Source organism: Rhea americana, unplaced genomic scaffold, assembly GCF_003343005.1.
Source record: "Rhea americana isolate MKP2758 unplaced genomic scaffold, rheAme1 scaffold_251, whole genome shotgun sequence".
NCBI lineage: Eukaryota > Metazoa > Chordata > Aves > Rheiformes > Rheidae > Rhea > Rhea americana.
Window position 1 is genome coordinate 551458 of NW_028186370.1, and position 23892 is coordinate 575349.

Consider the following 23892-nt stretch of genomic DNA (forward strand, 5'->3'; position numbering starts at 1 on the left):
AAAAAAAAAAAAAAAAAAAAAAAGTTACATTGCAACAAAAAGGGTAAATAAGGTAAGAGTTTGGAGCCAGGACTTCAAAGTGGAATATTCCTACCTCCGCGCCCCAAAACACATGCACACACACACGTGCATGCATACACACACACAAAACAAAGTCAAAAAGAAAAGCCCTGAGGGAGAGGGAGCAGGAGGGAAAAAACCACAACCTYACAAGCAACAAGAGAGCAATTTTTTAAGAATGTTTTTTTATAGTAAAGGACACTGTGAAGTTCCAAGTGTTTGTCGTTATTAACTAACTCAATGGATGCACTGTGGAGCTGGCTGAGAAAGGGTGAACTCCTAATCCTCAGAAATGTCTCTTTTTCCAGAAAGTCATCATAACAAAAYCTGAATCAAGCGCTACTAGTAGAAAGAGGTTACCTTATGACAAGTCAAAGCATAGTCTCACCCAAAYGTGAGAAATTGCCATGCAACACCTAAGTATCCTCCATTTTCAGTCACCCAGACAAGATGAGTTACTCTTGAGCATCCCACAGTTCTGCCAACAGTGAGCAAGTGCTGCCACAGGAGGCAGGAAAGAAAGCATCTCAATGTCACTTTGAAGCAGCACTGACTACACTTCTCTGTTTCCCCTCAAGTGTGTCAAATAAACGTGCACATAGCTTGTCTTACAGTTTACAATTACCTTTTCCTTTTTTATTCCTCCTAGGAGAAAAAGGAAAAAATAAAAAATGCTTTTGTATGATTTCTGGAAACTGTAGAGCTCCAGGCAAGGCAAAAGGATGGGCCAGGATTTCCTCAGATATCTCAGCTGATGCAGTAGTCAACAAAAGACTACCTTCAATTGACAAGACAGCAGGCTCCACACAGGATAAGAGACACCCCAAACTAGTCAAAATGCTATGGAGAACAGGAAAAAAAGGAGGATTGCACTAGCCAGTAGGAAAACCAGTACTAGCCTTTGCAGGAATTGGTCACTATCAAGTATAAAAACAATCAACTGACCCTGCATCAGAAGGCCAGTAACTGCAATTGTTGCTGCCTGTGATAATGAACAGGCCAGGTTATTTCAGAAGTTGTTACTGGGAAGGACTGAATTAAAGATGTTTCTCGTGAAAGCTAACGATAAACTCTCTAGTGCAAGAGAAGAACGTCTGCTGTTGCTTTGAGAGGCTGGTCCGGCTGTGCTGCTACACTAGACAGCGTTAGGGCCCACCCATTTCCCAGCTCTAAAGAACATATGTCCTTCTTCGCGCAGGGCTATTAGGATCACATAGGCAGGAGCACAGTGAAGAGATGGACACAAGTGAGTTATGTCAAGGCAAGTTAAGAGTGCAGACTTTCTACTTATGTCCAGTGTTAACTTAGCCATCAACATGCTCTCCCGACTTTAGGGGACACTAGCTAGCTTTGGATATATTGCAGTGCAGTCCCTGAAGAGGGTGGGGAACTGAATTTATATGAACCAAAGTGGAGATGATGCACAAAGAACTTAACTCTTTAGCAAAACATAATTCATGCTATGCCAGAGGCTTTAGAAACAGTGGATACGCATCATTAATGGCTTCTCTGACCTGTAGCATATCCAACACTGACAGGTATCCAAAGAAGGGATGTCGAGTACTTTAAACATCTTTTTTTTTTAAAAAAAAAGTAAATATATATATATTCATATATATAGTCTAGCAGAAAAAAAATGGAGAAACTTGAAGTAATAGTGTGTTTCATGTTCTCTTTAAACACATTAGAAGTTCTGGAAAAGGAGAGATCCTCAGCTGCTGAAGAGATTTAGTTCTTGGTGGCTGAGCTGTTTCTTTAACACACTGCAGTTTGGAACCTGTCTTTTGCAAGCTTTCACTAAAAATGCCCATCTCCATTAAAAATGGACTGCTGTATGTAGATAACAAAATGCTGCAGCGGCCTTTTGCCCTTTCTGCTTCTTCTCTAACAAGCATGAAATTCCATGATCCAAATATACTAAGGCACATAGTGAAGTTATCAGCCATATATATATTTATATAAAAAGACGTAACTGGAGGAGGAATTGATTTCTTCTTTAAGAGGGGCTGGTCCCTGGCAGGGCAGTGCAAGTAACCTCACAGTCCTGTTGTCCGGACAAACCCAGGCTGTAGTATCTAGCAAACAATGCTTCTCCACCGATGAATCATCTTTATTTAAAGAAAAGCCTCCAAGGAGGATAGGGGGTGGAAAGGAGCACACCTCAATCCCACTGCTGAAGTTAGCAGGAGGTCTTTAAAATGTATTTTTGAATACTAGAGGAAAGGAGGGAGATGGGGAGGGACAATAAAAACTGAATAGCTTAGTAGACTACTACTAATTTAAACAGCAGTTTGCAACAAGGCTAGGGGAAAGAATAGAGAATGCAAACAAAAACAAGCTCATACAGCACGTATCCTTTTTCATTCAGCCCACAACTTATTTCTTGGCACATGTTAAGTGTATGTGCTCCATATATAAATCCTCATGATACAATGAGGAGAGAGATGTACTGACTATATTACATGGACAAACACCAAGTGAGGGAATTCTATGGTGGTTAGACAATAAGGTTAAGAATATATATTTTGTAAGTTTCCTGAACCACGAAATCAAAAAATAACTATGCTATTTTTCTCCTATGGTTAACCTCAAGTAGAAATGAAAGGTTTTTAGGTTTTTTTTTTTCTTCAATGGATTGAGATTTCATGCTATTTTTGTGATGTTTATTCAATAACTAACCTCTGCACAGCACAATATGTATTTAAAATATCACTAAACATAGTTTCTAAAATTATGTCAACCGTTCTTCTTTTGCTGAGATAGCACTGTCTTAAATCCTGTTTACTTTATGAGAGTTTAAAAGAATGAGATTTGCCCCAGAGCAGATGATCTCAACTATAACCTGAACATGAAATAAGATTCAGTCAAGTACACAATTGCTTTTTATTGCTATAGGAAAGGCTAATAAATTAGACTTTATGCAGCTGAAATGCAAGAGAGCCAATATGAACAATTCCACCTCTGAAATTGGAGCTGGTAAATTTTTTCAAGCTTATTGTTACCTTTTTTTCCTAATAAATGAGACCCTGAAGCCCAAAATTGTTAAAGTATACATCACAAATCTATCAACAACACACCCTACATCTCTCACCACACACCCTGCTCTACCAGTGGAGCAGTCTTGTCAGTAATTACTATCCTATCAACATAAAATAAGCCAAGTCAAATCATTTGATTAATTTAAGATGTTTGAAGTAACCTAGCTAAGTTTGCCTGAAATAAAGCAGGAAAATTGCACTATTAGCAGTTGCACTGGGATGGTAATCTGAAAAAAAAAAAAAAAAAAAAGAGTGCTAAGCACTTGTATGGTCTCTTCAGTTCTACGTAACGGAAGGGGTCTGTCTGCATCATAAGTCTTCTGAATTTGTGAGTTCTTTTAGGTCTGATAGTTTCAAAGCTCAGCAGGTGAGTGGGGGGGGGGGGAACAAAGTGCCACTACAACTCCTTTCGTGGGTTTTATTCTTTGTTTTTAATCAGTAATAAAATACCAGCTCTATCCACCACAGAGTTTCTGTAGAGTGGAAGGCTAAGAGCTTTGAAACACACAAAGATTTTGACAAGCATTCGTCTACTGTTTCACTTTGTTTTTGCATAAGAATATATTTTGATAAACAGTTTTTGTTTCTTCCACAGACCTGCTATTTTTCCAAATGCTGTCTGCATATGATTTACTCCTCACTTATCATACCCAAAGGAAGCTTGATTTCAATAGCCTTTTCTAGCTATTTGTTAAACACGTCCCTTTAGTATATTAAGCAGGCACATTTTTCCAAGAAATGAACAAGCTGGCCATCAGTAAGCCACAATACACTTCACACAGTTAACATTTCAATTTCTCTGTGGAYATAAAAACATAACCAGATGAAATTATATTTAATAAAAATTGTAATGCTCTATCTTTTTCTTTCTGTCTTTAATGATCAGCTTATTTCATTTCTTTTTCTTCTTAAACTCTTGTTTAAAATAATTAATATATATAATAATAAATATATTTATTTATGCACTGTAAATATACACAAACATATGCACAGACCAATAATCTTAGTTTGTCTCTCTACCTGTCCATTCAGTCATCTGGATTTTGTTTCCTTGTACCCAAATCTCCAATATGCACAGGTTCTACAACCTCTGACTCCAAAGTCTGCATTTACTTCTTCACTTACATATCTGAGGGATCTTCAGTACAGGTAACATGTAGACAAAATTTCAAAAAAAAAAAGTCTGAATTTCAGTGGGGAAACACACTTGCATGTGTGGAGGCAGACACCTTCTTGGAAAGAAGTGAAAAAAYGGGGACTGCACATCACCCTGCACATCATCCCATCACTTTTTTCTTTTTTTAATATAAACTTGATCTCTCTAATAGCTCCCACCAATTTTAAACAACCAGAAAAGGAAATTTCCAGCTTACCACTGAGACAAAGTGCCTTTTTTTTAATTCTAGAAAAGACCTAAGACAGAATTTTAGAGTTGAAACATGTTCATGTCTAGAATAGGCTTTCTAATTTGTTTTAGTTCCTGAGAGGGATAAAAGGTTCACAATATAGTCATAACATAAATTATGTAGATGAACAAATTACATCAGGATTATTACTGCCATGTATGTGAAACAAATACAATGAAAGAGATTTTTAGGCCATGCAGGAAATCCATTGAATGTGTGTGTATCTCCCCTCTTTCCTGCTTCTGCAACTTCTATTTCTTTTCCTCTTTGACTGGAAAACTGAATATTTGAATAAAGGTTCTCAACTGGTGGGTGGAATTCTTGCCATTTGCTACCAGGAGATGTATCAGAGTCTTTCAGCTAAAAATGTTTAGTTAAGAAAATTGGTAATAGAAATAGTGTATGCCTTTCTACAAAAGGTAGCTTGACAGGATCATCAAGCAACTGAGTTGTTTTTGATAGGCAGTGGGACAGAAAGCAAGCTCTTTCAACAGATATGCTCCCTTTCCATATTTCATCATGACAACTCCTAGGGACTACTTTTGCTTTTTATTAGTTTTTTGCAGCTGTTCATCCATACACTACAGCAGATTCTCACTCCATTAGTTTCATATAATAATTTATAGTTCCTCTACTCTGCTTCACATAGTCCTCTCAAAGGAAGAGAGATCGAATAAATATATTGCTATTTTGGCATATTCAAAACTACAAAAAATGGCTTTAGTCAGTTACAAATAAAACAAAAGAGTTGATGTCTCTGTAAAGTTAGCACTGGAGTTCACAAAAGTACTTACCACACAGTAACAATCATACATGGACTTGGTTGGTGCTCATCAACCTGCACAACATTTAGCACTGGCAGATCTGGTATCATTATAAAATAAGTTTACAGAACAGGACATCAGTTTAGCAGTCAGCTAATAAGCTTCTTAGTTATTGACACTTGATTTCAGGACCCTGATTGCTCCAGTAGCACTGGTTACCAACAGCTATGGCAAGTCATTTTCCCGCAGGTATTAACAAAGTTATTAAATGCTGCAGGGGGGATACAGTAATCAGGAAGAAGGTTGGTTGAATTCTGCCAAAATTGTTTCATGGCAGCATCATATAACTCCTATGGTAGTATTTATTCACAAGTAGTTCTTCCCACACATACCTCTTTTTCAGACTTTGATACCTCAACTGAATGTCCAGTAGTCCATTCCTAACATAGAGCTTCAAAGAAAAGCTTCTGTCTTAGTCACCTTTTCCCTTGTCTGTCATCTTCTTCCATTTTACCTAAACTTGCAGCCCTGCAATTACTAGTGAATTGCTGCATGCCTACATCAGCCATGTTATCTAGCTAGCACACATTGTATACTGCATTGCAACTATGCCTCTATTGTATTTCTTAAGATTTGCTGAAGGCTCTCTAAAGATTATTCTGTTGTATATGAGCTACAGCTTGTCAGAGCATTTTTAAGTGAAAGCTTTTGGGGGTATTTTTGTTCATTTTTTAGTGTTTTTTTTTTAAGATACATCAGCTCATAAATGCTAAGACATATCACGGGTATGTACTGATTGATGAGATTTCTATTGCAAAGGTCAAGAGACGGTCTGGCATTGAAAATCTTATCAGAAATTTTATATTACCAGTCTGAAAATAGTTGTTTCTACATATTTATGCTTCTCATAATATATTAAGAAAGTGTGCTTTACATTCCAAACATAGAATACAAAAAACCTTTGGGATCTTTACAATAAAATGTTGTTGTTGTTGTAAACTCTACTGTAAACTCTACCTGTGATGTTATCTGTCACTACACCAGAAGATAAAACTGAAACAAGATGACAGAGACGATCTCTATCTCCAACCCAAAGCCAATGAGCCTTAGCATAACTAACTTATAACTAGAAGGACACCGCTAGAAATTAAATATGACAGGGAACAATAAAGGCCTTAAAAGAAGGATTGTGCTAAAGTCAAGCTACTTTCCTAAATGCTGGCTGAAATTTATGAAATTAATGTCAGATTCATAAACCATTTTATTTCTAATCAACTTTCAGCATGTTGCTGTAGTAATGAGTCTCAATTATTTGCTTTTACAGTTACATACACAAAAAAAACATGCAATGAATGCTTAGTTCTTAAGTGTGAATGCTTAAGCAGTTAAGTGCTAGAATTCAACTGTGCTACTTTAATTTACAACTTTTTGTGTGTTATGATAAAAAATTATGCTTACTCTTTTCACAGACACAATTTTTTTAAAACTGTAATGCTCTTTTAAGTTGCTATACTAATTGGAAAACCTCAATTCAAATAAATAAAATTCAGATTAGTTAAGTACTTCAAGATTTTATGTACTGCCTCCTCCAATTGGAAGGACCCTCTGCATCAATACTTGGAAATACAAGTACATTTATTAAGACATTGGCCTGGCTAAACAAGGAATCCATGATGGAATTGCAATACAAAAAGATAGTATACCTGAGRTGGAAGGAAGAACAGGCTACCATCAAGGAATTTAGAAACACTGCCAAACCACGTAAGAGTGGTGTCAAGATAAGCCAAAAGTCAACTAGAGTTGAGACTTGCAAGGCACATCACAGGCAACAAGAAGAATTTCTATTGCTACAGGGGTAATAAAAAGTTGAACAAGGAAAACACGAGWGCTGCTGAATTAGGCAGATGATAGAGTGCAAGTAGTCACAGATAAGGCTGAGGTACTCAATACATTCTCTGTCTCAGTCTTCACCAACAACATCTCCCAGACCACTCACAACGTGTTTAGAGCAAGAGTTCAAGAACTACCAGCAGCAGCAGTTTATTGAGTCAAGGATGACTTGCACAAACTCAATCCATACAAATCCCTGGGGCCAATCAGGCTTCATCCATGGATTTTGAGAGAAGTGGCCACTCTCCATCTCCACAAAGTCACAGAGATTGGGGAAGATCCCAGTGACTGCAAGAAAACAAATGCGGGAACTACACGTCAGTCAGTCTCACTTCAGTCCCTGAGAAAGCCATGGAGTTAGTCCTTTTGGAACACACTTTTATGGGCAAACAAAGAAGGTGGTGACTGTGAACAGTCATCAAGGATTTACCAAGGGTAAATCATGCCTGGCCAACTTGATTGCCTTCTGTAATAAAATGACAAGATTTTTTTTGATGACAAGAGCAGTGGATGTCATTTATCTCAACTTTAGCGAGATGTTCAACATCGTCTCCTAAGCTACTTTGTATGTAAGTTAGGACATTACAGCCTCTCTGTACAAGTGGACAACCAGACAGGTAAAAATTTGGGCTGTATTCTACCTAGATACTGGTAACAAGTGGAGTATCACAGGGATCAGTCCTGGAATCTGTCCTGTTTAATATCTTCATCAATGACCTGGAAGAGGTGACAGAGTGCACAGACCGACCGGCTAGGGAGCACCTCTGCTGAAAGGACCTGGGTGTCTTGGCAGACAGCAAATATGAGAGTGGTCTTGCAGCAGAGAAGGCCAACACCATCCTGGGCTGTATTAACAGGAGCCTGGCCTGTTCAAGAAACAGAATGAAGGGGAGACATTATAAAATTACTAGAAGCTTCCAGAATACTGCAGCCAGTATTGGGCCTCCCACTGCAAGACACGTGTTGATAAACTGAAGTGAGTTCAGTGAGGGCCAAAAGGAGGCCAATGCCAGGAGCACCTGGCAAGGTACAAGGCGAGTCTGGAGGAATTAGACTTGCTAAGTCGAGAGAAGAGAAGGCTGTGAGCAGGACCTAATAGCAGTTTCCAAAACCTATGAGGTTATCAATAAAATGAAAACAAGACTTTCACAGTGGTACACAGCAGCAGGACAAGAGACAGCAGGGTAAAGTTGAAATATGATGTTCAGACTAGCTATTAGGGTGAAAAAAAGAAACACTTTTCCACTGTGAGAAAAATCAAGCTGTGGTTGCCCATACAGGTTGCGCAATCTCCATCCGTGGAGATTTTCAAGACCAGACTGCATAAAGCCCTGAGCAGCCTTGTCTGACCTCACGGCTAGGTCTGCTTTAAGCAGGAGGTTGGATTCAATGACCTCCTGAGATTTCCTTCCAGTCTGAGCTATTCCATTAGAGTATGATCCTAATTCTGTATTTTAATTGCAGGGGAAAAAAAAAAAGATCCCTCTTCAACTGACATATTCAGCACCAGACTGTGAGTAAACTTTGTAAATTTACGTTTAACTTATATGAAATATAGTCAACATGATTATATAACATCACTGCATGCAATTTTTTTCATACTATTTCACAATACAAATAGAAGTTTCCAGGAATGGGACTACACAGTTCTTAGCCTATTTCCAGAAAATTTGTTAGGAAGAGGAAAATATATTTTTTTTGCATTTACTCCATACCTTTGTATGCAATAACTGGGTGCTCAGCTCTGTGACAAAGGGTATCTTCTGTAGTTGTTGACTCCAATATTCCTAATACCCCAAGTCCTGCCAGCAGCAGTGCAAGGAGGCAGCTTCCTTTCATGGTGGTCATGCTGTCCTCCACAGCAATCACTTCTTTTAACTAGGAATGCTCCTTGAACTCATGTGTGAAAAGCACCTGGAGAATTCAAAGAAATTTGCACAATCACTAGAGTAACTGCTACAGCAAAAAAAAAAAGAAAAAGAAAAAAAGAAGCAATTCTTTATGTTTAAAATGAAAAAAAAAGTCATTTTTCTCTCTATGTAGAATTTGACTTCTCAAAATTCTGCTATCAGCCGCTTCCACAATTACTTCAAAAATTTACCATCAGCTACACGCTTTGGAAATGATTTTTTTTATTGCCCAGCAGCATTGAAAAATTGTTACTCATCCCTCTTTTTTTTTTGTTTGTTTCATTTTGTAATTGTGACATACTTGAGGATGGGAGAAAGATAATACACCATAGCTTTTTTTTAATTATTTATTTTAAAGACATAGCTAATGAAATAGTCCTTTTTAGAGTAAAATTCATCCCAAAAATGAAGACTTTTAAAATACAACCAATATAAACAAATTGTTGCTAAAAATATAACCTGTTCAGAGTACTTGTTTTGTCTTTGACTAAGCCATTTTTGCCAAAGCTACAACTTCCACTTAAGACACCAAAAAATAAGGACACACCTAGAAAAACAAAATTCTGCTTTCACAGGAATAGTTTTGCCATTTACTTCAAAGAATAGTAGCAGACATACAGTTTCCATTACAGAGGCATGAAGACACATAATGCTTTTTCTGTAGAACATAATTGGGCTTTAGTTGTCTCAAACTCTCTAATAACTGAAGAATACCTGTGGGCTTCCACCTAAGAAGGTAATCAAAAAGGTTGATGGCCTGTCCAGTTCCACCCACCCAAACTGCAGGAGGAACATGGGTCTTRATCACCTCACATGATGCTTGTTATTGTGGTCCCAAAGTCTTGGAGTAGTTTCCCCCACCAAGAGTTGTCACTTGACAACAAGAGCCCAAACCCTCTGTAACACTGATTAGGTCTGTATTTGGAGGCTGCGTTTTCAGGGACCTCATCAAAAGAATAGTGCCAAGTTTTAGCTTTCACTATCACCACTCGAACTGTATATAACAAAAGCGTGCATCAGAAAATGCCAACAAACCACATCTGTTCCACGTTCACTTGGATCCACTGTGCCTTATTCTACTTTCCTCACAGATGAGAGTAGTGTATTTGACTCCTTGCGAGTATAAGGGAGGACAGGAATTAACCTTTCCTGTTACTGCTCATTTTGGCAAAACAACAGCCTTACAGCATATATCYGCTGCCTATCCATAAAGCACATACAGCCCAGAAGCAACAAGGAAAAGCTCACGTCAATGCTCTTGACATATTTTTGTTTTTATAGAAGTGAGAGTCATTGTGGTTCTGATGTTTGCTTAATTCCTACCTGTTTGCTGAGAATGATGGAAAGGTTGCCTACTGCAACCAAGTTCTAACGTTGGAGACTCCTTTCTAATAAAATCTAGACACTAAACATGAAAATAGTAACCATATTCATTCAGTACCAGAATAAAATTGATGAACTCTCATCTCCCAAACTTTCTGAAACATTCAATAACCAGACACTTATTTTGTAAGTAGCAGAATGTTCACAGTGCCAAAGTGATATGAGATCCAATAAAACCCCCTTAGATTTATCACAATAAACATTCCAAGCAGTAACAATCTAATGGTGCGACTCGAAACAGTTTGCTACAGGCAGCTTGACCGAGTCCATGTACTTGCTTGTTGACAGCATGCTGTTATGAGACACCGCCGCTTTTTAGGAGAGGAAGACTGGGGACTTGAAATAACTCAGTAATAGCAGAAATATCATTCTGAAAATTAATGGAGCCATTCAGGAAAAAATAATCAGCAATACTGGCTCCTAATACATTTGATCTCACCAAATTGCACTATGCTGTTTAATAAGGTGGAAACTTTCTATTTGTGTAAAGCTAACATCCTAAACAAAAACAAAGGACTGTTAATTAATAAATACTCCACAGAAAGAGTGCGTTTTAAAAACTACACTTAAAAAGCAGCAAGGGCAGTAAAACATCGCTCCGTAACACACTTTTGCAGCTACCTGGGCTACTTTTCTATAAGTAGACATAAGATGAACTGCTTCTCTCTTACCACTACATATTTTCTGCCTGTATAAGCTCTTCATCTAACCACTGGATGCATCTAATCCTCATTAATTTAAGCCAAAACAAATAGATGATTGAGATCATACATTTGAGTAGTACATAAATTTAATAGTCAAATTTAGTTTCTTTGCTAAATTTGCTTATGTTTCAAAGAAAAGGTGAGGGGAGAAATGCTTTTTGTCAGTTAAATTCAAATTCCTACCTTTCTAAGTAGTATATCTTATGATGCCATGTTCCAACGTGAACGTGTCCCTACAAATTGCTTGTGGCTCACAGCCGGCAGTATCTGCTCATAGAAATTCTGGGCACTCATGTATATAGGGACATAAAGCTCTTGCTCCAGCATTTCTGCAGTTCATTTTCTGCAAGGATGACATTTCAAACATTATGCACCATTCTCATCCAAATTCAACCAGTTTATGTAGGTTGTATTGTTACAAATGTATATCACCAATMTGCAGATAGTACCAGTATATTACCACCAGGTAGTTCTAATTCAGGTTTCCRTAAGACTATTTACCTGTATTTAGAATGCATAATGAAGGACAAATACCACATCACAGACTCTTAAAAGCTGTTTTTCTCGCATGTAGTGCCGTAGGGGCTATTCCAACACTTAGGAATACAGTGCATTTACACCRAAGAAATAGAAATTTATTTCTTTTAACTTGTAAAGTCTGAGAAAGACACASAAATATTTGAATATACTGGAAGGAAACTGAACAGAAATGAAATTAAATATTTGTTCTGTGAGCTCAGCCTTCTCTGTTTCCCTGACTGTAAATGAAGCATCACCTAGACAAGCTGCTATATCCCAGACAAATCTCAAGAAATATCTCTACCAAGAATACAATAAAAACAGAGACCCCTCCAGGGGAGAAAAAAAAAGACTATTTATTTTTATATTTTCACCCAGGTACTAAATCTGTGCATATTTATAGATGCCTTGGTTTCCATTACAAAAAGAYTATTGACTTTAATGGGGCTACTCATGATATTAGTAAGTGCTCAGATATAAATGTTCATAAGTTTGATGTCTTGCATACCACATGCATTACAAGCGGATTTCTCCACATCTGCCCCTGTGTGCAGGAGAACTCGGTCAACAACTGAAGAAACGAACGTCTTCAGAAAAATACCTTTTCTCAGTACTAAACCACTAAATCCAAACAGCATGCTCAGGAAGGAGAGGTTACTTAGCTGTCACTGCTGGTGAGAAACAAGTTGTTTAGGTGTTTCATCAYGCTGTAGGGGAATTTGGGTGTCAAAGAACTTTTAAACCCAGCTGTATCACTTCTCCCTCTCCTTGTATCTTGCATGGTAAAAATGGAGGCAGTAAATCTCTCYGTCCAGAGAGAAGACTAGACTTTGAAGGAGAGAGGAAAAAGGATGTGAAGGCACTTCCTGATAATATATCTCAAAGAAAAAAAAAGCAACAAGTAGCTGATCTTTCTCCCTCAACCTGTTTAAATGTGCATACAYGTTGTGGATAATTGCCAGTAGAAGCTCACTTGCAATTAGGCAGAGCAGAGTCCCTAACTAAACCACAGAACAGTAAATCAAGTTAACAGGTAGAAACCTCATCACATATTCTCTAATAAGGAAAGGAAAAGTTTTAAGTCAGCTGAGCAGCTAGGAGGAACTAAACATACTAAACACTTCATTACTGTATGGTATGCACAGAAGGAGAAAGAAGTCTGGAGATTGCAACTAATAAATTCCTAGAGAAAAAAAAAAACAACCAACCAACTACAGAAACACACACACACGCTTACCCTCCAACTATCTGTGCTCACAGACACATACCCCAGCACAGTCAGACATCCAGAAAAGTACCTTTTTTCCCCCCACAGAATTTGCAGGAAGAGATTTCTCTCTTCATCCTTGACTAAAACTTCTGCCCAAGTTCCCTCCCTTCCTGAAGYACTGGTGGTAAGAAAGAGCTTGTGCAGACAGCACCTGAACTCAGTGCACCCATGCAGCTCTGAAACAAGGCTCCTGAAATTCAGAAGTCTTCAAGTAGGCATAAGGGTCCCTCCTGAATTCACCCTTTCTCCTTACTAAGACTCTTATGCTAGGAAGCCATGCTTAGCCTGAGGCATAAGACTTAAAAGCCAAGAAAATATTAAAGAAAAAAAAGTTTAGGTTAGTTTCCTTGTATAATTTCCATATACAAATCTCTCTCTCAGGAACAGAACAGTAAGAGTAATACTGACAATCTGTTAAACTACTGCTGTGCTTTTTAGGAGTTTTTTTTAAGTACTGTATTATTTGTATAGCTTTTCCAGAACAAATTTTTATCAGATGTCTGACAAGTTACAAATCTGTAAAGTTACCTGAATATGCAAAAAGAAAAAAAAATATAGAATTTAACATATTTTTAATACAGATTCAGCTTTATTATTTTATTTCTATATGCTAAGGGACTTGCGTGCTTCCTCTTTCACTCATTTACTTTTTTGGATCCAATTTGCCTAGAAGAAATGTGAACGAAGCCCATTAGGTAACAGTATTATTTCCATGAAAGTAATATTTATACAAGCATTTGGAAAAGATCTCATTCAAGGTTTTCTAATTTAATTGAGAAAAAGAAAAAAGAAAAGAAATTAACAGCTAAGTATACAAAGCATGTAAGTGTGATTGGGAGGTCCAAGTAGATTCATTGGAGATTATTTTCTCCAAGTGCTGAAGTAGTACATTCAAAATGGAATAATCAGGCTATAAATATTTCTAAGTCAGTTAAAAAACCATATCCTTTGAATTACAGTTTACCTGTGAACATAAAACTACAATGGCTTCTTTTCAATTATTTAAATAAACTGCTCTAAAAAAAAAAAAAAAAAAAAAAAAAGTTGCCATATGAACTGTAGCCATCCAGCAGCAATGATTTCAAATAATTATCTTTGTTGATGCTGTAAGCAGTGGTTTAACAGCAATTTCCACTGAATGACCAAGTGAACTTGTGCCAAAATGAGCTGCAAACAGAGGAGTTTAGTATGGTTAGAAGATGCCTGGAATGGTCCCGGTTACATTTCTCACACGTGGGCCTGGGGTTTCTTTCCGTGTGCATTAATGTGTCCACTCCAGTGGATGCTGTGGCTGCATCTGCCATGGGAGATTCATTTCTCTTTCCCTTTGTCCTCTGTTCCACATCAAAAGAACGAGCCACAGGTAGAAAAAGCAAGATTTGAAGTTTACTCTCCTAGAGAATCCTCTTTGCAGCCACCCATTGCCTGGCACCTCCCTTTGGATTATCTTTCATCACTTATTTAGCTCTTCTACCTTCAAAATGAAAAACTTTTTCGAATGAAACAGGCTAATTAAGTATTTGACGCCTGACTAACCAAGAAGGAACAACATTCAGACACAAAGAGGCAACTCTCAGGGTTGTACATGCTTACATAATGGCAGATGGCATGCTTCTTTCTGAAATTAAGCTAGCCATTAACAAACAGTATGCATCCACATTTAATAAGGCTGCAGTACGCACTAATATATTTTGTCATATTCCCAAAACCAGCTACTTGCAAAAAGTTCAGGTTGTAAGACACACCAGTTTGATAAAATTTTACTCATACCAAGTAGCAGCTCTGAACAACACGCATCTTTGTGCATGAGCGTGAAACAAAAAAGTAATTGTGTAACAAATGATATAGACTAGACATCGTGCTGTTGCATTAGAACAGAATCATGAATCAGAACAAATAAGTTGTTCCATATTATCAGTGGGCACACTATMAAATAATTACCTATAATTATCTCATCTTTAATCTTATCAATTTTCTTACAAACACTTTGTCTACTGTACTGCTAGCAGTACCTTTTCACAGCTCTGTGTAAAGAATACAACACTTACTTGCCGCTATTGATCCTTTAAAGCAATGCAGCAGACAGGGGGCTCTTGTTTCGTCTTTAGCCAAAAGCCCACAGCGCTTGCTTGCAGTCCTGACAAGCACGCCTGCAAGTCCCAACACCAAGCACCAGCAGCCACGCCAATACGGAACGGGAACACACGGACGCCCCAAGGATGTCGCTCAACTATTTTTTCATAGCAACTCCATTTCTTAAGCCGAACTCAAGTTTATATAAACCAATTGAGCGGAGGACTGCTAGAGACCAGAAGCTATAAAAGGCACTATCATCACTCCTACCCAGCTGATACCTTTCCAAGGTGGARGTGAAGAGGGCTAAGACTCTCCAAAAACAGAATTTTCAAGGAAGACAGGATCTCTTACCACACGTGGGTGGCTACCAAACATAGCCAAGTTCTCAGGAGAGGCCTACAGTCTCAATTCCCACCGCTGGCAACCACACTAAGGACACGCCACGAGACCTGGCTGGAACGCGGCGAGGGGGCCACTTCCATCTAAAATAGAAATATTTCTTTCCTCTCCAGAGGAAAATGCAAATGTTGGGTAACAAAAACATTTACATTTCACTTTTCTCACAGACGAGCTGTGATTTTTTTTAGTCACCCCTTTTCTAATAATATATGTACACAAGCTGAATAAATACCAGAATGCATTTATACTTGCTATGAAAAAACAGTCATTCTTACTACAGTGATTAATCCTGTGTTCCTGTTAAATACAGATTAAAAACTGTACCTCTTTAAAATGTAATTACTTTGAGATAAATCCCAAATTTAATATATAGCTTTGGAAAAACAATTTGCACCTCGCTCAGATACACAATTCGATCAGCGCAATAGCTCAAAGCGCACCTCAGCGTGCTCAACCCCGAGATGAGGCTGGCGGCTACAGCACTGCTGCCACCAAAGCTCCTTCTCCGCCCGCTCCACCTCCAAGCACCCCGGGCCCCCGAACGCCCCTTCCCTCACACGGCACTAGGGCTGGGGACACCCATGAGTTCTAGGGACACGGAAGCACCCTGAGGCGGCAGATGGAGGGATATTTTCCTTGTCGGACTACGAGCTGAGCCAGGCTTCGCTCTTCTTCACAAAATACCTCTAATGAAAGAAAAGTAAACAGTAAACACCAGAAATGCAGGCCTGAAAAGCGGAGAAAAGAGAATCAGGGTTAGAAGTCAAAGTGAAGAAATAGAGTGAGCAAAATGAGCCAGAAGAGGGCAGAAGCAATGAGAAATGCAGGAAAATGAAAGGGAGGGGAACAAACTGTAGCAATTCAAAGATCCACACAAACATCACCACATTTTGTCATCTCCTGATTCTCTCCATTACATTTGCCTGCCTGTTTTTCAGCTGACAGCATTACTGGTAAGCCAGGCACCTTTTCTTAGGACCTGAAATATGGGCAAGACCATCAGGATGTCATGCAGCACAAGCTTTTCTGCAGTTAAAATAAATAAATAAATAGTCTCTCTCTTACAAGCTCCTTTAGCTGTACAGCACTCGCAGTTGTAACAGCAGCGCAACAGCCAGTCCTTGCCACCAGATCCTACTGATTTTAAAAGCTTACATAGCTCCAACCAGGGACTTGGCAGCACCATAGAATATGGATCCACTGATGGCTATTTGATATCTAGCACTCCAATTTGGCAAAGTGAAATTCCTGAACATCCTGGGCCTGCTACGGGAACAACATTCAGAAAAAGTAACCCTAGGTGCTTGCCTGGTTCTTACACACTTCCCTGAACATGTGCTGTTGGCTTCTGCGAGATCAGATGCAAGGCTAGGTGGGATCTCTCGCCAAGCACGACCCACCTCATGTTCTGCAAAGATCTGAACTCTGCACTGTGTAACATTCACAGGCTGTGTTTTATTAACTTTTACTGCCATTTGGTGCATACAAGTCAGTATTTACCTATTATTCATAAATCCTAGTGAAAAGTGAATACCCATACACCTGACTGCTAAAGATCTTTTTTTTTTTTTTTTAACAAAATACATGCACTACAATCACAGAGAGAAATCGTGTTCAGAGTAGCTAGTATATCAGTTTTTTTTTCACGAATATTCCCTCACCCATTTATTAGGCAGCGCTATGGTTTGGAAAGACTTCTTTGGGTTACAGCAAAGGCCTCAGCATGAACAAGCATGTCCTCGTTAACTGGACTTTCTCACAGACTGTTAGTCTTCTCAAAACATGGTAGAAAAAAGAACATTCAGAAGCTTCTTTCCAATTTATCCAGCAATGCCGCTAATGGAGCTTACACATATGTATTCCAAATATCTCTGGCACGCTCTTGAGTGAAAAAAATAATACATAAAGCTGAGGACAACAATTTGAAGGCTATACGAACTTTTAGATATGCTGTCCCCAAATTAAGATGCTATACTACATATCTCTACACCTCAATAAATGAGTCTCTTGTGAAAAATCTTATTTATCCCTTAAATCTCAATATAATGAAAGCATGGCTCTCCACCTAATTAAKCAGGGATTATTAAGAAAAACAATGACCAGAAAATTAATATTTTTAATATTTTTACCATATTTGCAGGCATATACATATGGCATTGCTTTTTCCTTTGTTTCAAATTACATAATCATGTTTATTTCACATAATTAACTAAATATTTTTGTAGAAAGACAGTAAATCTAGAGAGGAACAACTGCAGTGATGACATTTCCCAAATAGCCTTCAAACTTCTCTTACTTATAAATTGCTGCTTATTATCTTCTAGTTAAAAAAAAAAAGTGCTAAAAAATTCTGTGCTCTCTACATAATACAGTACACGTTCAGAGGCGTCTGCTATTTTTTGGACCCACAGAAAAAGTAAACTTTGAAGTTTCTCCCATAGGAATCAGGAATCTATGCCAGATCATAGTCAGTATTACAAGTAAAGCTGTGACTATTGTTTCTTTTGCACTAGCAGTACACTGACCTAAAACACAAAACAGAAATTACTCTTATATTACAAAAGCTCACAACTTGAAAGCTGGCCATGCACTTTGTTTTCTACCATGATTTCCATCCAGACATAAGTACGATGCAGAGTAGCAGGACAAGGAGCTATTCTAGTTTATGATGCCTTGTYATCTTTTCCTTTTCCTCCCATGTTATTATAAACCTTCTTGTATTGGCAGCGCACAGGTTTAAACATAATTTGACTGAACAAAGGGCAGTAGTTTGGGTCTGTGAGGAGGTCCATGCAGCAGAGGACAGTGCACCAAACTGTCCTCTGACCACRGTCACCAGAGACTGTGATGACCACAGGAAAACATTTAGCTGGATAGAGAGCAATTTTAATCAGCTGAGGGGAGAAAAGATGAAGGTTAGAGTTGGATGAAAATTTGTGTAAGATCTTGAAAATGCATAAAATTATTATTTATCACAGGCAGCATTAACAGAGGCAGGTAGAAAAGAGATAGTATGGAAGCAATGCAAGTTTAGCTGTTGCATTCTAGATAAACTGGGAATATGCAACACAGAGATTGAAGCTATATTTATGGAATAACTAGGATGATCATCATGCCACAGATTATCACTGGAGMCATCTAGACATACTTTTTTCTATTTGCAAATTGTACAGGATATTACKTGAGAATGTTCTCTTATATGGATGCAAAAGAAGTCGAAGAAAAACAGTAATACAGGAGCTTCAAATAGCCGATTTTTATGTAATATCCTGCTAAAAACAACAAATGTAAAGCCAGAAAAAATAGTTTGTATCACGTAATAAGTCACTATAAAAAATACTGCTTGAAAGTACTTAGGAATTAGCTTTCATACGAACTTAAAATAAGCACATTTTGAAATGCAAATGACCAATCTAAAGGACAAAATTGCTCAGCTAAAACAAAACTATTAGTGGACATTCTGCACATTAATACCAGGCAAACTTCCAAAATAAAGATTACATTTAAGTAGCTAGTACTTCAAAGAAATATTGAATGAGCTCCAAAATGCCATGGAATTTGGACAGTGACAGTCTGCTTCAAACAACTAGTACCGAAGAATTTATCCTTCTCACAGTTGGTTCAGTCCTATAGTTCTTTGGTACAGTCTTATCAAGCAGTGGTTCTTTAACAAATTTCAGCAATTCACAGTGGTCACAACTAACTTAAATGCAATGGAAGACAACACACCCTMATAGGACAAATCCAGTCCCTGCATTTCAGCCTCCCGCTCCTCCCGACTCCTAGCTGATGGCCAGCTTTTCATTTGTTTCTTCCCATCAACATCCAGCATAGATCCTGTTTACAGCAACAGCATGAGTGACAGCCAGAGTTAACAAACTGACAGGAAGGACAGGGATGGGTGAGGAAGCTGAGAGCTCCCATTTCCACATCAATGTTATGCAAAACTTTTTCTATCCATCTATTTATATTTAATTCTTCTTTCAAGAAGGTAAGCACTCAAAACACTTGTTCACCTCACCAAACGTCTTGAATCCTCTTTCAATTTTTGTACAAGAAACAGAAATACTATCCTATGGAGAATGCTTAGGTGAACTGAATCATCCAACGTCTCTAGAGTGATTCTACGAAAAGCCTAGGAGGAATGGGCTACTAGCWCACTTTTCTTGGCTCTGTATCCTTATCACTGCAAAGATGATGATTTAGATTTTTTTGTAAATCAGCAAAAGCTCTCCCACATGACTATAAACAAAATCACTGTTTAATGTTCATTCTAACCCTACCATTAACTTAAGGGCCATAGTGCCCCGAAGGGACCCACTAATTCCATAATAATCCTCCATACTGGATTTGCATTTGGATCTCTCATTCAACTGAAAAGTGCAACAGAAAAAAAACAGAGTGGTTGACAGTTTCAATCAGTCACACACTAAATTACATGAAGTGTCACTGATATCTCTACCATATCCAAAAGCATTTTGTATTTCTGTAGCTTTGTAGCCATCTTTTCATTTAGCATTTTGGAATCTTAAAAGCATACAGTATGCGTAGATTGTGTACATTGAAAAATACAGACTTTTGAGCAGTCTAAAATTCAAAAAGCAAGTATATCAAAGTCACCTTGAGCTCACAAATAGAAACATGCAAGATGGTTACATCTTCCCTTAGATTTTTGGAAAATAAAGGCAAAGTTTCAGCTGTTTTGCTTGCATCTAGATTTTTATCTTTACCAGCTCTCCAGCACACCATGAGGCAAGGCTGGATGAGCCACATTCAAGAATGCCTTGACCAAGGCATGGTGCCCAAGACCACCAAGATCTATTTTCAAAGGCCATATAACACAGCCTGCATCCCATATCTGCACAACTTCCTGTAACTTCATACACTTACATCTCACATGCCTCAGGAAACCACACCATACACGGCACAGCCAGGGTTCCTATTCCCTGAGACAAACGAATGATCGCAGCACCAGCACAGGCCCTGCCATGCCACAGTTGAGTTTCACACACTTTGCTTGGAGGATCCTGTGCCCCTGTAGACTACAGTCTACAAAGACCAGTAAGACCTCCACCTTCCTGGCTTGCTTCTTCATCTTCTCCCACCCTGCAAGTCTCCATCCCTGTTGAACATTGCAAGCACTCTGCACTCATTCATGATTGGCATCATTTTCTCTCTCAAGTCCTCCCATCCTACATGGAAACCAGTCAGCAGCAGCACTTCTGAAAACACCACAGCCATTGTATATAGGAAGGTGGGGGGGGAAAGGCTGATGGAAGTCATGCTCATCAGAAGGCAAGCATCTCCTTGTAATACATAGCAAGRAGAATGGCAACTTATGAGTTCACTCTCTCAGCTCCGCCTGAGCGGCAGACCTGCCAACCAGGGCACTCACCGCAGGCCATACCAGTCCTTCTCTCCATTTATTTAGGTATTCAAAGACTTTGCATGCCTCATTAGATGCAAGTGGTTACTGCAGAGAAGGATGGTTTAAAAGAGAGAGGAGAACTCCGTATGATCATGAATAACACTGCTGCCCCCACCATTCCAGTAGCTCTTCCAAAAGAAGCAGACAAGCCATTGCCCAGGTCAATTTTAAAACTGCCCTTTTCATGGGATCCTTTCAAAGTATCACCACACTGACAATCCTCCTAGAGAAACTCCTTTCAAGTACACATCTTTCGAGAACTGGAAAGTGATATAGACTCAAGAAATGGCTTCAGGCTTGAGAAAGGACGCACCTCATCTCMCTGGAAATTGCTGAGTTCAAATGCTTAAGGATGCCTGAGAAGTCAAAGTGATTTCAGTGAACAGGCAAGTCAAGGGGGAAAGGAGAAAAAAAACACTTACATGTAGACTACCATGTAAAAGCACAGGCACTAAAGAAAAAAAAAMYWRGGRAAAAAAAAAGATCAGTTCTCCAGCAGTCTACTGGAGACTTTCACAGCTTTCTCACCTCCMTTTCATTATAGATCTTTGGCAGATAATGACACGACAAGGCAGTTTCCATCATGTAGGGTTATGGGGTAGAATCATGGCATGTACTAGGTGCAACCAAAGAAGAAAGCTTGTGAAGTCTTACCAAAGGTGCTGCAAGTTGTTGTGGGATAGTTGATGCTCCCATGCCTTCTTGATCTACTTTAACACAGGTAACTAGCCATCCCTCCGTATGAATGACCTCTTCCACTAGGCAAACACGGATTGCTAATTTGACCCCATCAGCTCAGAGCAGGAGAATGCATTAGCCCTCTTGCAAACCAAGGCATATTCACCCTTTCCTTTCACAAGGAAGATCTGGATTCCCCACTGGGGAAAAACATGGCTCACTGGAGGATGTCTCTGCCTTGCGCCTCTCTTTTCTGAGCCAACAAAACCCCTCTTTTGTTCAGCAGGAGAGGGCATACATTTAAACACACACAAAAAAAACACTAAAATATTTTCTTCTCTTTCCCATATTTTTCCCCTGAGATGTTAGTAGTACTAAGCATGTTTTCTTATATCTTACAACCTCAATCGTTTTTTTCTCTTCTATAATCTTTGTAGTTAAATTACTTCTACTTTGTTTATCAACTCCCTACTTTGATATCATTTCTATATTACTACAGAAGGACATGCTGTCGCATCTACTTCCAGAACAACAGTCCAGCCATAGAGGTCTAAAAGGAATAGAAAGTAAAGAAAAACAACCATAAAGAAAAACTAACAACTTGTAAGTGGCTTTTGTCAATGACACAAGGAAGAACAAGAGTACAATAAAACATCTCACAAAGAAAGTGCAATTAAAACCTATCTCTTAATTGTAGTTGTGGTGTTGAAGAAGGATCAAGTCAGAATAGAAAACAGTGTCAGTTTATGCAGCAGTGGCACAATACAACACAAGCACCATATGTATCACCCTTAGCATCCCATGAACGATAGGCAGCTTAGCTGAGAGTAGGAACAGAAATCATCTTGCATGGTGAGTTGATCATGTGGTACCTCAGCATGYTTCATCATCGAGAGAGGAGGGCACTTGCATACTGCTGAAGAGTCCCAAAAGCAGGGAYGGGAATGTGGTAAGACGCTCCTAGCATGAATGACCTAGTAGAGAAGCTATATTGCTAAACAATTTTCAATTGTTAACTTTTTGAATATAAAGAATCACATTTTAAAATTTCGTTTGATCACTACAGCCATATCAGTTTCTAGGGATATCATACAACTACAGATACTCACATCTCTTTTACATGGGCGCTTCAGTGAGAAGTTCATACCCGTTTGCTTTTTAAAGATATAAGCCTGTATTTATAATGTGTTAAACCTAACATATAATAACATATAAGAATATATATATATATATATATAAAACATATAATAACATATAAGAAATGAAAGCACAAATTGAAACATGGCTTTCTCACTGTGCAAAAATATTTGCATACCTTCAGTGCTCTGTAAATAATAAATAACTGAAACAGAGGTCATCTCAGCAGGTTCATTATGAATCATACTGCCAAGATTTAGAGTTTATACCAGCTAGACTGCACTATCTAGTCCATGGATAAATAAGGATTTCAACTTCCAGAGMTGTCAATCTTGTATGTTTTCCAACAATGGATTCAATAAAATATTTCATAAAGATGCAACCTGAAGTTCAGTGAAAAATAACTGAAAATTCTTTCAGTTTTGTTATAGAAAAGGGCTTCCACAGCAATCAAATTATACACTCTGTGTTAATGCACACTGCAGGTACAAAAATCAATGTCATGTAAAACATATGCACAGAACTTGCAGCAACAGACACATCTAAGTTTCAAAAACAGTGCCCTTTTCTGTAAATTCTTTGACATTTTCAACAATCTAGASAGGTGAAAGCAACTCGCGAGAGTCAGGGCAATTGAGAAATATCTGGGATACTTAAAGATAGCATCCCGGGGCAGGAAGAAGGGCAAGTGTGATGCTGGGGTGTGTGTGAAGGGGAGGGGGCTAAGTTTGGGGAAGTGAATGCAGAAAACCTTATTTTTAATAAGATATTTAGGACTAAAAAGGAAATTAAAAAATATAAAGCAAAGACAATTTAGTTTCACACCAGGTGTTAAGACCCGAATTCTAAGTATCATTAATCTTAGGGACTTAACAACAGGCTTTAATAGAAAGAGGCTCATTCTCATAGTAAAAGACAAAGGATCTTTCCATTAGACATAGTGACCACAGTCATTCCTCTCTGATCCTCCTTCATCTTACATGCAGGGTCAAGCACAGCACAATTCATCATTTTGATACAAAACTGTTTGCAGCTCAGTGGCCTGCAATTATATTACATTCCAGGCACAGAGCTCCTGAAAGAGCATTAAGCTCCTTCATTCCAGCCTGAACTTGCCATTACAGCTTTGAAGCAATACAAGTGAATTTTAACAAACAAAATCAACAAAAAATCATGAGCTTTTCATTGTTATATTTCATTTGCTGCAGTTCCCCACGCTTGGTCACAAAA

At 38.4% G+C, this 23892-nt stretch overlaps 1 protein-coding gene across 3 annotated transcripts in view; it reads right to left on the minus strand.

The window, feature by feature from the left end:
- Positions 1–23892, minus strand: part of SEMA5A (semaphorin 5A) — a 304442-nt gene that overhangs the window by 208402 nt on the left and 72148 nt on the right. For all 3 annotated transcript variants that reach the window (XM_085307061.1, XM_085307059.1, XM_085307060.1), the window contains exon 3: positions 8874–9072. In XM_085307061.1, coding sequence (XP_085163187.1) covers positions 8874–9006 — 133 coding nt within the window. In that variant the 5' untranslated portion in view covers positions 9007–9072. The remainder of the gene's footprint in view (positions 1–8873; positions 9073–23892) is intronic.